Consider the following 16,223-nt stretch of genomic DNA (forward strand, 5'->3'; position numbering starts at 1 on the left):
CTTGGAATTCTCTTTCAACACATATCACTGGTTCATCTGGTTTCCTACCTTCAAGAAATGAATGTACGAGTTTTTTATTGAAAGAATTTCAGTGTTCATGTCGCACACATACGCAGTACTATATTGTATTTATTGTGTTTTCGAGGTGACCTCTTTATATAAGCCCGGTGATTTCTTGAGGTCTCCTCGCCATATCTTTACTGCCACTTTTGTGTTAGATCAATGGTTTTTTGTTTTTGTTTTTGTTTGTTTTTTTATGGCAAAAAATATATATATATATAATGATGATGATGATTAGAAACGAAAAACTGTTAAAGGATAGATTTACATCATCTTTTCCTTACAACTATAGCATACAAATTTAGTTAGCCCCGAGGGTTTGCGACATGCCGAAATCGTGGAAAAAATTCCGTTGGAGCAGGGTTATGAAACACCTGTGACATCAATGGGAAAACAAATAAAACTGCGTGGGGAGAGAACCTCAGAAAAAAACTGAATTAACGACTCACACTCCAGTCACATTTTTCGTGATTCGTGAAACAATGTTGAGAAATTTGATCACGAAACCGAATTATTAACGCGCGCATGACTTTAGCAACTTTCGAATTAATCGGCTACGGTCTCAAATTATAAGAACATGAAGACGTAGATGCCCCAAGTCATCAGGGATTGTCCGGAAAATTTCAGACAACAAAAGTAACAAGCTTTATATTTTACCGAAGTGCCTCAGATCTCTGCAATAAACGGCGACAATTCTTGAGTTGAGAAAACAAAAAAATACAGCAGTTTTGGAGGTCGAAGGTACACTAAGCTCTACAGTAAACTTTTAAACTTTGCTCAAGTATAAAAAAAGCCACAAATCAAAATGACCTGCGTTTTCCGTTTATTTTTTTTGAAATCGACACAGTAGCCACTTCTATGCAATATCGGAAACATCTAACACACTTAGAAACAATGAAGTTTCCGTGGAGGAAGGCACCACGACGCCCCAAAAAATGACCGCGTGGGAGGCAACCGTTTTCAGGGAATTTTTCCACATAGGAGTATGTAGGTGTGCCACTAGAGACAGATGCATGTCGTCCACAGGTGTTTCTAGGGGATGTCTTAAAAAGATGCGTGGGAGGAGACTACGGGTTTCGAGAAAAAAAAAAGTATTTAGGCAGCTGCGGAGGACAGACGTGATATCAGTTGTACAGTCAACCGTGAAAACCGACAAGTTTTGAATTGTTCACCATTTTTGATAATACAGCGTGGTCCACACGAGCAAGGAAGTTCCTTGACAAGTTTTCTCGAAGTTGTTTTTGACGAGAGAAACTTGCGCGCAAAATGTTAGCGACGCAGAGGGTGCACGGCTTTCCTTGGAAATACCGTGTTTGTTAAAAGCACTGCGAGGATCTTTCACTCGTGAAATGTTTAAGCTCACATCTGTGATCAGTTCGTATGCCGTATTTCCACGTTTAACTGTTTCAGCCTCAGTATTGACATCTAAATTCTCCTCACTATTTCCATGCATTTGTTACGACACCGGTTGGGAAAATTTCTTTAGGTGCTGTTCACTCTTGGGGCTTAAAGCGAAAAACGCCCTCCCTCGAACAAGAGACACCCTCTGGTGTCAAGAAAACTGGAACAACCACCACCGAATCAGTGGGCCCAGTTCTTCAAAGCCCGATTAAGCTAATCCTGGGTTAACGTGAACTTTGATTCGAGTATATTTGAAATCCGTGAGGATTTCTCCAAAAGATTTTTGCCCCTCAGTTTTGCCTTAGACTTTTCTTTACCATCAGATTAAAATAGGCCTTTAAAACCATCCTTAGTGAGCGAGTTGAGGACCTCGGTTAACTTTTAATCGTGGACTGGCGAACAACCCGGCCCAGTTAAAAAAATAGAGACGGAACGCGAGATTAAAAGAGGGGGTTGAATTTAGTTACTCCACATTTGCTACAAAGGAAAACGGTTGAAAGTGTCAAAGACGGAAATCAAGAAACAAATTTGAAGACAAAGCTCAAGACTGAAGACATTGCTTTGTATACAAGACCTAAAAATAGTTTTATATAGAGAGAAGAGATTATACATGTGCCAGTTGACAATTACTCATACATAACAACGAGCGTATGTTGGACTGATATGACAGCTAGCCAACGAGGCGCGTAGCACGAAGTTGTCTATAATCATCACATATCCAACAAGCGCGAGTGGAATCATGTTTTATTAAAAACAATCAGGAAATTAATATTCCTAGATCTTGCTGAGTTCATTTTGTAAGAAAGAACAGAAGATCGTTTAAAGGCCGCTGTTTATAATGGCTAAATATCCTAATCAAAACTCTAGAATTATACTATCCAGTGATACAGGTTTTAACAAACAAGAATACACATACTGTTACTGTTAACAATAAATTCGACATCAACGCCCAATCAACGCATTGTTCGAGGAACTAGGGACATTTACTCTTAATCATTATTTTCTTTGCTACTTGTTAAGGAAAACTTGTTCGGAAAGTTGTGAATCTTGTTCGTGAGTAGACTTAGGTTGTGTGCATCTGTGATTGACCTTAATCCGAAATAAGAATAAAAGACATAGCCTGCAGACTTCTCGTTTCAAGTAAATTTGGCAAAACAAATCTGTAAACTTTTGATAGCACATGATATTTTAAAAGCTATTTCATAGTTCCGGTAACTCTACAAACCTCTTATGGGGTATTTTTAGTAACGTTTACTCGTACATATTCTTATTCCGGAATAAGGCAAATCCGGCGAACGCACCCTAGCCTGAGTATCAGGCTTTTGGAAGGGGGGGGGGGGGGGGGGGTGGGGGGGGGGGGGTGGGGGAGAGGGGGAAGAGAGGAAGGGGAAAAGGGAATTCCTTTCCTCTTCTCCCCCTTCCCCTCCCCCTCCCCCTCCCCCTCCCCTTCCCCCCTCCTCTTAGGAAGGCCTGATACTCAGGCTAAACGCACCCTTAATCAAGACGTGTCAAGCCAAAACTTGGTCATGTGTTCACACGGGCAAGCGAAGCTTACTGTCATAGAAGTATCCTTTCAACCTAATATTGTGAGGAATTGTGAGGAACGGCCTTCAACCGGCAAACAGTCTATTGACTGGTTAAAAACGGTCAAGGAATTTCGTGTTTGTTCATTGTTCTGGCTCAGTGATTCAGGAGAACCTTCATACTGCCAAACAGCTAACACAAAAATGGAGACACGCGCGTTTAACATTTGCCGAGTATTCGCCCCGAAGAGCACTCTAGTTAGAAAAATGTTTAAATTGAACAGATTGGCACCCTGTTTTACTTCGTAAATAATCTATTCCAACCAACTGACGATCATCATGTGACCAGATTCAACCATGACAGGACGCAGGCGGGCTCGACTGTAAGTTCCGCTAAGGAATGCTAGTAGAATCTACTAGCATTCCTAACATTCCTCAAATTAAGACTCACCCGGTTTCTTTTCTTTTGGGACTTGCAAGGTGTCATAATCTGTTTTTATGTCATGGAGGATGTAATTAAATCGAAAAGAGACCAGGCAGGGTATAGGAATATGATCTGGACTACATGTCACATCAAGAAGTGCCAAGAAATAAAAACGTGATGTGAAATTAGAGTAAATGCAAATGTACAATGTAATTTTTCTACTCGAAATGGCGGACGCGGCCGACTAAAATAGCTCGCAAAGGCGGGCCATTTACTGGCGCAGAGATACTCATGCAGAAAGGTTAAGGCAGAAGAGAGGAAGGAAAAAGAGAAGACGTGAGAGGGAAAGAGAGGCAAGAAATGCTGTAACGGGATCCTGCAAATGATTTGATAGTGTAAATATACGGTTTCGATTACGAAACAGTCACGCGCATAACAGGACACAGGCGTTCTCTACTGTGAGTAACGTGGTGCAGAATTTACTAGCATTCCTAGATTATTCTGTTTTGAGACCACAAAATTGTATGCCGAAAGAATATGATCTAAATTTAATCATCGAGCAAATGATACGTTTTCTGAAGTGAAGTGCAACATTTTCCCGGAGTATATTCAAGAGGGCAGAGATAAATCAAGCGCGCTATCAAATCGCCTTGAGACACGGTTAGAAGAAACATAAAAAAGACATCGTGAGCAATCCTGAAAAAAGTGATCGCACGAGTGTTATTGTCAACACAGTACAATGACAAATGCATTAATTATGGTGAATCTTGAAGAATATGCATATTCATGGCACTACCATAGTAAACAGTTGCTCTCTATTAGTTTAAATTTACTTTAAAGTATTATCATATTTGTAAGAAAAAAGTTGAGCCGGGTAAGGGAGTCTTATGTGGACAAAATTATCAGATCCCATGGCATTTGGCGAGCGGTCCTGCTAATGTTGTGACTAGTTGTCTCTCTTCACTTATAATCTGCGATACCAGTGACACTAATTGTCTCGCGATTTTTCGACGAGGCTAAAAGAACCCGAAAATTGAGTACGATATTTGCACCGGAAAAAAAGTTAACTTTTAGACGAAAGCAAAATGCACACGCACTTTTCCATAGAAGAAACACCAGACTGGCCCCGCCGAACAAGCGTTATTTTTCGTGTGTGTTTCGCGGGCGAGCGCAAAACGCGAGGAAAACGCGCACTTCAAGTCACGCGCGACAGGAGTTGTGAGACATGTACATGTATATGCATACCTCTGTCTTGTTCCATCATATTAACGATGCTATAGTAAAATGTACAAGGAGAAACAACCTTCAGTCTTGTGGAAATAAAAACTTCATTTTATTTTAGAGCGTGTATGTAAGGGGGGAAGGAAGGGGGGGGGGGGGTATCCACCATTCTGATCGATATCAATTGACCGATGCCTGGCTACACTGGTGACTGCATTGTCACATCATACCATGTAAAATTAAAGGCTGTGTTTCTGTATCAGCGTTTTTTTACGTTACACCAGACCGTGTCAGGTGGGTCACCCGCCATTCTGATGGATAAAAAATTAAAGGCTGAGTTGCTGTATTAGCGTTTTTTACGTAACACCAGACCGTATCAGGTGGGACACCCGCCGCTCTGATGGATAAAAAATTAAAGGCTGAATTGCTGTATTAGCGTTTTTTACGTTACATCAGACCGTATCAGGTGGGACACCCGCCGTTCTGATGGATAAAAGATTAAAGGCTGAATTGCTGTATTAGCGTTTTTTACGTTACATCAGACCGTATCAGGTGGGACACCCGCCGTTCTGATGGATAAAAAATTAAAGGCGGAATTGCTGTATTAGCGTTTTTTACGTTACATCAGACCGTATCAGGTGGAACACCCGCCGCTCTGATGGATAAAAAATTAAAGGCTGAATTGCTGTATTAGCGTTTTTTACGTTACATCACACCGTATCAGGTGGGACACCCGCCGCTCTGATGGATAAAAAATTAAAGGCTGAATTGCTGTACTAGCGTTTTTTTACGTTACATCAGACCGTGTCAGGTGGGTCACCCGCCGCTCTGATGGATAAAAAAATTAAAGGCTGAGTTGGTGTATTAGCGTTATTTGTTTTGTTACACGAGACCATGACACCAATATCAACCACGACATTGGCTGTGCATTTTTTTTATTTTTCATTTAATTATTTTTACGAGTTTGCTTCATAGTCACTTCCTTCATTACTTCACCAGCTATATAGTTGCGTGTTTTTTATTGCTTTTTTGTAAAATACTGACCTCACTGATAAAAGTGTTCTATATAGTCCCCTCATTATGGTTTTGTCTGGTGTGAAAATACATCTACAATTTGGACATTTCGAGAACAAAGTGAATTTGTCGTGCCCCTTGCTCTGAAAGTGAGTATAGATTGTTCTATTTCATTGTAAGTTCAGGAGTATAAATTTTAAGGGCCGCTCTGCTACACTATGAATGTTATGGCGCCTACCCCCGGAACAATAACCCGCACAATGCAAGATCATGTTGGTCGTGTTTATGTTAAGCGTGAATATTCAAAATTGTGGTTGTCTAGGCAAATGCTCTTCTGTGATAACTTACGTCTTCTTGACTAAGCGAGACCTACCTTGGTTCTGTCCCTTGTATTTCCTTTGTTTCAATGCCTACCATTTCGCATAATTAACACGCGCCAATTCCAAAGCAGAAGAATACGTCTCTCAGGTTTTGTCTTCGCATCTGTCCGGCTTCGCTTTCATTAGAGGCTCTTAGCAATCGCTTCCGTTTATTTCTTGCTTTGCGCATCTTCCTTTTTCTCTCTAATGAACTTCCACGCGACTTCAGTGGCATGATCGATCACAATTCCGGAAGGGCGCGCTTCCTTCTCGTTCCCGCTAAACAGTGCCGTAATATAATTACGTGATCGCATTTCAAGATGCTTGTATATGTGCCCGCGTTTCCACACAGTGACAGTTATTATCCAAATTTGAAAAGCCAGCGGCTTATCGCAAAACAATAGAAACATTAGCTGGGAATGTTGTGTTCTGGAAGTGAATGTACAACTAGTAGATCTAAAGGCCCGGTCAAAAAGGATGGCGATTAGTTTCCGTGCACAGGACGCATCGTGCGAAATTCAGGCTAATATTTTTTTCACCATACAATTGCAGCGAAATTCGCGCAAATCGATGTTGTTGATTCATTACAAAACAAAGTATGTGGCCAAGCAAAGCGTCATACAATCTTGGTATTTTGCCGACGCGTCCCTTTTATATAATTAAAGGTATATCTATATTTTTTGATCGGTATGGTCAACAGTTGCTTGGTACCTCTCATTAGACGGTACGTACATAAGCACTGGCAGGCCACAGACTTATTTAATTCGAATTTATCCTCGCCATCTTCTTATATGAGGAGTAATGCGGTAATTTTGTATCGAGTTACGATATTCAAAAACACTGTCCAGATCGCAAAGAAAGAAGTGAGAATAACATGAGCCGTTCATTCTCTGTCATATTGAATGAGATTGCAGACGCCTCAAGGAACCACAAAGATTAAATCTCTGCGTGACGTCGTACTTACAGTAGACTTCCACTGCGTCCTCTCATGAGAATAGAACAAGAAAAGGACAATAAAATACAGGTTGCCGGCTTCAATCCAACGAAATACAAATTAAACGTGCGTTAATTTTGCGGGTTGACAGCTGACAAAGTGTTGGGTGTGAAAATGCACTAAAGCTGGTTTAAAAAGAAAACTATCAAGAGAGGAATAAAGTCATTCTTAATTATATTTCGTGCGTGACTCACGCGTAGAAAACTCCTCTAAGCATTTACATAAAATGTGTGACGGTTGTTTCAAAATACAGACAGGAAATGTATGGATCTACCGCAAGAGCATTTGGATATTCCTGCTGTTTCCCACGAAAATGTCACACTACCCGCATAACAATAGCTACAATCAAGGCGGGAGGCGAAGTGAAAGAATATAGGTAAATGGATTACATGTAACATGAAAAGCTGAGTACCAAAATAACATGCAAACAAAGGCTTCAGTTTACGAAATGAGTAAACAAGTGAATGTGTCGAAACGAACAGAGAGATTTAAGGGTGTCTATTTATTAAAAACGGGATCGTTGTATAGTGCAATTCCAGGGATTTCATTGGCTTTGCGGCCATGGTATATGAGACATTATACCATGCCCGAGAAATAGCGACCATTAAATTGTCTTCTGGTTGTCCATTAGTATATCCTTAGCTGAAAGTACTTCAAACAACAGGTTCCCTAAAACTCCCTTAAGCTTATGGACCTGGGAATGGGAACGTTTGACCGTTTTAATGGACTTTCTAACGAATTTTCAAAGATTTTTAGTGATCTTTTGATCATCCACAAATACCCTGCGGTGGGACGTTTGAACAAACGTTCAAATGCCCCTGCTGCGGCTAAACATTGATGGATGTATTATCTCTCTGGGTACGTGCGGAAACATTTCATGTTATAAACCGAGAAAATGAACGCTTTTCGATTTCACAATCCAGCTTAACATGCCGCTGAAAAAGTGATTTCCTTTCGCTGCACATCGCGGAGAATTGAAACGGTGAGCTTTAATAGATTTTCTCTTTCGAGATACGGTTCAATCTCCACGAAAGTTAAAAGATGCAAAATTAAAAGCACGGGTTAAACATTGGCGCGTCCTGCGGTACGACAATCCCAACAATTGACGGAAAGAAAACTGCCTGTTCACACTTAAGTATTATCGCAATTCTCCGTATACAATTGTCCGAAAACGAAGCCAAATCTTCGTTCAAACGACCATTTTCCCATCGTTTTCGCTTCAAAACGCACAATATTGTAAGACGATTTTGCCTACCATCCACACTCAGCGGAAACTCCCAAAAACGTCACCAGTGTTTCCAAAACTAACGTCCTCGTTTCCACCCGCGTTCACACTAACAGAACGATCTGTCCTCAAGTTTCAACTTCTGAAAGTTAGTTTTCTAAAGTGTCCGCTCTGAACAACCATTTCAACGTGACCAAATGACCGTGGAAAAATATCAAAACTTGTGCATTTCAAAACGTGTGGGCGATGCTGAGCGCACGGTAGCACCTATCAGCGGTCTCCTCTCTCGGATAGTTTCTTTTTTTCATTTCGATGAAGTAATAGAGTGAGGTCTACTTCTTTGAGTTGCTGTACAAGGTAGCTCTAATATCTGATCTGCGGAGGACGAAATTTTAAACAGTCTAGCCCCTGAGATGAAAAGTCCTCGAGCAATATAATTCCAGCGAGGGTTGTTTGAAATTCCATTCTTTTACAGAGTGAAAATTTGGATTTTTTTCTTTCCATTTTTTTTCCAATTCTTGGGATAAGAACACTTCATGCCGTCTCTACCGATATAGTGATTATTCTGCGGTGTACTCTACACTTTAAAAGTCCCTTCCAATCCAAGGCTCCAATCAGGATTATCTTCCAATGTGTTGGTTTCTTCGACCACTCGACCAGCCTAACGTCCGGTCTACTTGTGGCAGGAATGGCCGTACCCACTAAATAGACACCACGTTGAAGAATGAGTGAATGCCACAGAAATATATCATGATACATTTCGTGTTTTAACACGGTAGGGTTTTCTCTTTGCGGGTCACTTGTCAAATGTCACCTTTTCTGCTGCGCTAAATACTCTTACAACGACAAAACGAAGACATTATGTGATTTTTGGAATGGAGCCCGACTAGTTTCCACTGACATTTCCAAAACTGCGAAATTTGACCACCATTTTCAACTTGCAATCAATTTCTATCTTGATCCTGATTGGTAGCCATCCACACCAGTCAAGGCGGCTTTGCCTGCCAGACAGTTTTAGGTTTACACTGATACAAATGTGTTTTTAAAAACGTTTAAGCAAAACTAAAACTATCTAACCTTGTCCCTTACAGCACGACAAAACATCAAGAAAACGTGTCGGTGTTATTCTAGTCGTTATACCAGAATAACTCTCGAAATCAACAGTACTGTAGATTATAACTTTCTGAAGTCGAACCCGCCAAATAAACAGACACTAAAGGTCATTAAAGAGATCACACACACATAGTCGACGGCCAGTTCGTTTAGTGTCCTACAACAGGGGCGATCCCTCCGTTCAAAATGGCGCCACCGTTACATTGAAAGCCGAAAAGGGCCTGTGAAGGAGCTTGCTGTGCGTGTTTCAGTCAGAAGACACCATATTCTTAAATCTACTTCTTCATGATAACGGCCATTGACATAGTCAGAAAAAGAAAAATTGCACAAACAAAACTAACAATATAAAATGTACTTTAATCTTCTCCTTTTCGACAAAAACCCTATACGATTATAATAAATTTTCAGACAATTTGCGGCACCATTTTGGGAGGCTTTACGCCCGTTTTAACTTTTTAATTAAAATTCGCACAACTCGCCCCGTTAGTTAACTTCGGGAAAGTTTGTCAGACATTATAACGCAGAAAATCGCTTCGTCCAAAATGTTACTCAAACTATTATTTACACTTCAACTGGCTACATAGACTGCATCTTTAACAACGTAAGCGACTTTATTGCTTTCTTTAGTCATTTAATTGAAAAAGTTTCAAGTTTTATGAGTCGGCAATATCTCTCATAGCACCGAGTACCTCAGTAATTATCTTTTAAGTGTTCGTCCCGACCTGCTATTGGTGTGATTTATGTTCGGTGTTCGGTGCTTAGAAATCTTTAATCGTAATTTTAAAAGCCCCCGAGCGGTACATATCTTTTTCTTTTTTCTGGACATTTAAGTTTTCGAAGGTATTTGATTTTGCCCGAAATTAAACGTCCAAAAATTTTCGAAGCTCAAGGAAAAGCATAGTTCTTTGGATCAAAATACCACCTGAAAAGCTTTACGATTAAATGAATGAGAAGTCACTTCAGAACTATTAAACGAGGGTTGCCCGGGGATAGTTGGTTTATAGCCGGTCTTGCTGGTAAAATCAGACCGCTTTATTGACAATAATATCACCACGGCCGAGTTGAATTGAAAGCCATGTCATTACGGTTCATAGCGTCTTCGCTTTGATGTTATTATACGTCCATGGAAGGTCTTGCTATGTTTACCACGGAAAGCAACGGAGTGGAAAAAGCCAAACGAACGTAGACGCAATAAAACCTTTTATTCAAAGAGCATATAGGAATAACAACTGGAATGATTAGTCGAATTTGGTTGGGTAACTTTCATTTTACGAAAATAATCAAGTCCTGGAGGGTGATATTCAAATTCAAATCAAAGCTATTGAGAGACACTTTCCTGTGGTGCTGTTTGCTTTTTTGATATTTGCGCCGCGGAAAGGAAATTTGAATATTTCTCCAGCCGGCCGCTATGACCAGTTCACCGCTTTTGGGTGTTGCAAAAAGTCTTCAGATATCGCCGATAAAGAAAAGGCACCTGGTTTCCAAGTTTTCCATGCTTCTTCAACTTTTCGACGAGTAGTTAATGCCTTTTATAAACAGCGAAGGGAAATTTTATTTACAAAGAAGGAAGAAAATGTCAAAATGTTTACCAAGTTGACCTTTATTTCTATCGCGATAGGACGCTTAAGTTTTTCCGCTCAGGCCGGAAAGCACGGAGATTAAAAAGCGTCATACGTATTAAAATTCGACTCAACTATTTCCAGTTTTAATTTATCTTCTGCGTAGGAAAGGCTTCGTTCCGTTCTGCGAAGTCTCTATAATTTGCTTAATGTTAATCCGCGCGCACAAAAAACTCAATTAAAAATCTGTTCGGCAAATCCAGCGTTTTGCGTTACATAAGAAAATTATCAGTTTGCGTAATGAATGAAATAGTAGGAGATTTATTTGCAAACCTTTATGACGAACTTTGAAACTCGACAACAACATCGGCGCAAATAAGAAATACTACAAATTGCGTCACATTTGAGATTGAGCAACTTAAAAAATACAAACCACGTAAACCTGTTGAAAAAATTAATTACGTATGCTCATTAGAGTTTTAGAACTCGAGCACCAACGTGTAATAGCAACAGATTGTAAGACGTGATTAATATTGAGTAAAATACGAAATACGAAGGTCGTAAAATTGTTAAAACATAATTACCTATTTCAAGTTCGCTTTATTGCACTCCGCTCTCTTAATGGAGTTTCTTGAATTCTCTGATTGTTATCAACGTTAATATCGCGATTTTAAAAATTCAAAGTTGGCCTTTAAAGCGAGAAAACAATTAACTGCCGCCATTTCCTGTTCTAAAGCTACTGCCCTTTTAACGATAAATATTTTTGTTATTCATCTGAACGGGTTCGCGCAGATTACTTCAAGAAGAAAGAAGGCTGACTTTAATTTTCGTTCCGGTACATTTGCATAAGTTTGGTGGCAACACCTATTTAAACATCAGAGATAGGAAACAAGAGGCAATTTGTATGTACCACCATCACTTCGAACTGGTTGAGAAGATTTTAGGGTACCAGTTACGAGCTTAAATTGGAAACGGGTCTTTTTGACCCAGCGCACAGCCAATATACTTCCAAATAAACAGTGTTGGCAGAATTTTTGCAGACGTTTTAAATCGACTAACCCATTGCGAAATGATTTTTTCTTGAGCTTCGTAAAACTAAAATACAGGAAAGGATTCAAGAAAACTAACTGGGCGGGCAAAACAAAACTAAAAACAAACGAAAGAAACATTAAACTGCCACTGCATTAAAAACTTCTTACGCGACAAACATTATGTTAGCTAGAATGTTCCCCAATTTGTTACAAGCTCGCCATTTCACGTGCAAAACAAATACAACATGTCGGGCCAGTATTATTACTCACTAAATCCTTGATCATGAGAACAACGATATTGTGTTAGCAACATTTTAATAAAAAGTCATTAATTTCCATGTCACGTGTTACGGAAACAGCGGTTTACAATTTTCTAGCCGAGCAAGCATTTTCTGTAAAATCCGGTGTTGGGTAATGTTCGCGTATTATAAAGTTAGATGTACTATTATTAAGCCAACTGCCAAGCTAAGTACGAACATGTCATTAGAAAAATAAAAGACAAGAAAACATTATTGTCATACAGTGTTTAAAAAATTCAATATCAATACCTCGAAAAAGAAATTTTCGTCCAAAACGTTCACAGCTTAGGTGTCAAAAATTTTCTGCCCTCATAACTTAAAAAACAAACCAGTAATTTGATTTTTTTGCGAGCATCTCTTTGCCGCGAAACCCAAAACCGGATAAAAAAAAAAACATTTGATCAGTGCCTTAGGATTGTAATAATGTACCTACACAACCCTCATCCGATACAAAACCCTGGCTGCAATTTCGTTTTCGCCTTTGCTGTCAAATATGGCGCTTGGTCGTAAGCCTGCGTTGGTATAATCTTTCGTATGAGACCTTCTGGGCGAAAAACTGCCGCCAAACATCTGGTTCAGGTGGCAACGGCCAATCAGCGGCCAGTATTTGCGGCCACTCGAGCCCACTTGCATAATCAGGGCAAATATAATACAAACACCGGTACAGTATACAGGGTCTTTTGAAAAGGAGAAAAAGAAGAAGCCATTAACAGATCGGTTGGAGCTCCGCGCAGCGTTTCGGTTCGTTGAGCAAGCTTGCCGCTCGGGGCACGGGAAATTTGGGCGGGAAAAAGCATGCACGCGAGTGCGGCTCGCAAACCGAAACCGCGGCAACGGTATCAGCCGGCAAGAACGACGCTCTTTAATGGCTCTATTTTTGTATTTTCGAAAGAACAGTCGAGAAGGATGATTGGCACGATGATTGGCAGCCAGCTGGCGGTCTCTAAGCACGTGGGTCGTGCAGTGACCTCTCATGTCACCTGTTTGTTTAATAAATCAATCCTATCGCGAACGAACGCAAACGACACCTGTCTCGGAGTTTACCGCGTACAGAGATACCCTGTGATATGATTGGTCGAAAGCGCTCGTCTCCAAAGCGACCATTTTGAGCACTTTGAAGCAGGTTGCATTGTATTCAACAGGTTGTTGGTTATTTTTAAGTTGGGAAGATAACTTCGAGGGTTAACGTTCTAATCAGCGATCTTTTTAATCAAGTATAGCATCATTTTCAAGCTTTTGGAGAGGAAATAAAGTAGAATAAAATAGATTATGTACAGTAATAGCGAGGTGTGAGACAGCCCCCCAGACATCCGGCGGATCAACAAAACCTCCCTTTCAGCGAATTTACATTATTAGATTTGCATTAGTTTACCACTCGAAGCGGAAAGGCGAATACAGCTCTAATTGGCGGAGTCCGTGGGGACTTCTCTGCATAGCGATCGTGAATTAAGATAGCGGGCTTTGGTGCGCGCTTGAGAAAAATGACCAACAACATGGAGAAGAACGATCCGGGGTAAAAGCTCCCCTAAATTCTTAACTCTGGTTTGGTTCTGGATTTCTGGTAGCTAAGAAACGGGACCTAATTAGACAGTCTCATCGCTTAGCCCCCGCCCTCTTAAATCTTCCCACGGCAGCTTTACTATTCAGCACCGAAATTACGAGTTGATCTTTCCTAAATACCCCCACCGACGCAATGATTCCGCTTGTTTGTTCTTCTTTGAGAAGCTCTCTTCACCACTTTAAGCGATACTTCACGAAAACTGAGATTTTGCGAGGGAGTTTTCGCTGCACTAAGGAACTACGCCGGAAAAAAAAAACTATTTCGAGTGTGTCTTTCTTATTCAAAACAATCCAAAAACGAGATGCAAATTTTGGCATGTTATGACAATTCGATAACAATCCCTTAGTATTGTAAGTCATTACGAATGCGCTGTTCTATTGTTCGAAGCACGTGGCATGAATTCGAAACAGACTGGACCAAAATGATCGCGCAACCTCCACGTTTTAAACGCACGCATGAAAGTTTCGCCCGCCCGCCAGACAAGCGGAAAACGCCAAAATCAGCCAGGGTTTCTCAAGCGATTCACGGACGCTCAACGAACGATAACACGGTAATTTTCACCCGATTCAAGTGTTTCGATCAAAATCGTGCGTCACCTCAACACTTGGCGCGCAAACCATTTAAAACACACACACCGAAAACGACCACGGAGCCGTCAAACGGACCAATCACAGCGAAGAAGAGGCGGAGCATTGAGCGGGTTTTGCCTCCCATCATTGGTTCTTTTGTGTTAAGCGTGAGGTGACGTGTCACAGCGTCACAGAAACCAACGCAGGCTGAAAGTCTGATGTAAATTCAAAATAGAAATTGCCACGATCAGTTTGTGCCTGTTCACTCGCTGTTAACGTGTCAAACCGAACGCAACGGAGCTCGAACTCCCTGCGGACCTTGAATACGCTAACTGATTGCACCTGTGGCTTCAACGAACCGATCCTGAACCAAGTGACTGGCTAGCTTGGAGCAGGAAAAGTTTCTCTCACCGCGCGTGAAAATAATAATAGAAGATTTCGTTCCGATCAACTTCAGCGGATTTGTAATGATGGTGTTTCAAGGAAGCGAGCTTACTTCGCCCAGCCCGCCGCCTCAAGTACCAACTGTGGATGAGCCAGTAGAAGAGCCCAAAAAGTCACTTCAACACGTTAAACGCCCCATGAATGCGTTCATGGTCTGGAGCCAGATAGAGCGGAGAAAAATGGCCGAGGAACATCCAGACATGCACAACGCGGAGATCAGCAAACGCCTCGGCAAGCGCTGGAAGCTGTTATCGGAAAGCGAAAAGAGACCGTTCGTGGAAGAATCGGAGCGCCTTCGCATCAGACATATGCAGGCTTATCCCGATTACAAATACCGACCTCGCAAGAAGAAGCAGCCTACCAAACAGAAAAACGGCGGCGCACAAGAAACTAAAAACACATCTTCGAGTTCTACGGAAGGACACTCACACTCGCGGAAGAACCTCTCTGATGCGACAGGAACGAAACGCGAAGCCCTTCCCGGGGCGCATGGATTTCCTGGACTGGGCTCTTCCAAAAAACATGGAAATTCACACGGTGAACCAGCGTTCAAAAAACAACGCCGTGACTTCGTTTCCCCGATAACTCCGCCGCCAAACGTCCCCGACGCGATGGGCACAACACCAGAGGATCCCATAGATCAGCTCTCCTTGTACGATGACTTCGAGCAAGCCTTCAAACAAGATCAACAAGTTCCTACTATGAATCACAGCCAACAGATACCGAACTCTTGGCCCAGCCTAGAATTCGGCAATATGAACTTCAACGGCCTGCCCGTTTCTCCTCTACTCGATCTGAACGGGGCAAATGGCGGCCAATTTGATTTTCCCGATCTCTACACCCCGCCAGAGGTGTCAGAGCTGATTCAAGGGCAGTGGCTAGAGAACTCTCTAGGACACTTGTAGCTAGCGGATTTCAATTTTCCTCATTCACGGACATACCAGTGGAACAGACACTGTTTTTAACTTGCGGAATTTTCGCTTCAAACGATTTTTATAAACTCTGAGACAAGCGGGGTCTTGTTTGTGACCCTTCCATTTTTCTAACATCCAAGGACACGTTTTTCTGTGTATATTTGTTTTCGACCGAACAAGTTTATTTCGTTCATTTTGTATCGATTGATATGTATTCTCGTTTTAGAGAGCTTTTATTACGATAATTGTACAAAAAAAGGATTCTAAATAATTTAATAGTGTTGTATTTTTACTAAATTCTCTCTCTTGCCTCACCATGAGGAGTGTGTTTTAAAGTGAATCGAAATTGAAGAAGAGAAAATTATAATACTATTATTATGAAAATTAAAACTCCTTGTGTTTATTCTCAAACACGCGCGCGCCGATCACGCACGGCTTGGTCAAGCTCGCGGACGACTGTTCAAACCGAATTGCGAAAGCTAAATACATCAACGATCTTTACCTTACGACGT

The 16,223-nt window shown here is 41.2% G+C and overlaps 1 protein-coding gene and 1 long non-coding RNA gene across 2 annotated transcripts in view; one reads left to right on the forward strand and one right to left on the reverse strand.

The window, feature by feature from the left end:
* The window catches only part of LOC146476394 (uncharacterized), a 31,893-nt gene that overhangs the window by 4,082 nt on the left and 11,588 nt on the right, over positions 1 to 16,223 (reverse strand). The window lies entirely within an intron of this gene.
* On the forward strand, positions 14,211 to 16,101 carry LOC146476395 (transcription factor Sox-11-B-like). The gene has a single exon (XM_085114564.1). It carries the CDS (start codon positions 14,821 to 14,823, stop codon positions 15,700 to 15,702), a length of 882 nt encoding a protein of 293 aa, XP_084970690.1. The 5' UTR covers positions 14,211 to 14,820; the 3' UTR covers positions 15,703 to 16,101.

The sequence above is a fragment of the Pavona decussata genome, unplaced genomic scaffold, assembly GCF_977016875.1.
Source record: "Pavona decussata unplaced genomic scaffold, jaPavDecu1.1 SCAFFOLD_77, whole genome shotgun sequence".
NCBI lineage: Eukaryota > Metazoa > Cnidaria > Anthozoa > Scleractinia > Agariciidae > Pavona > Pavona decussata.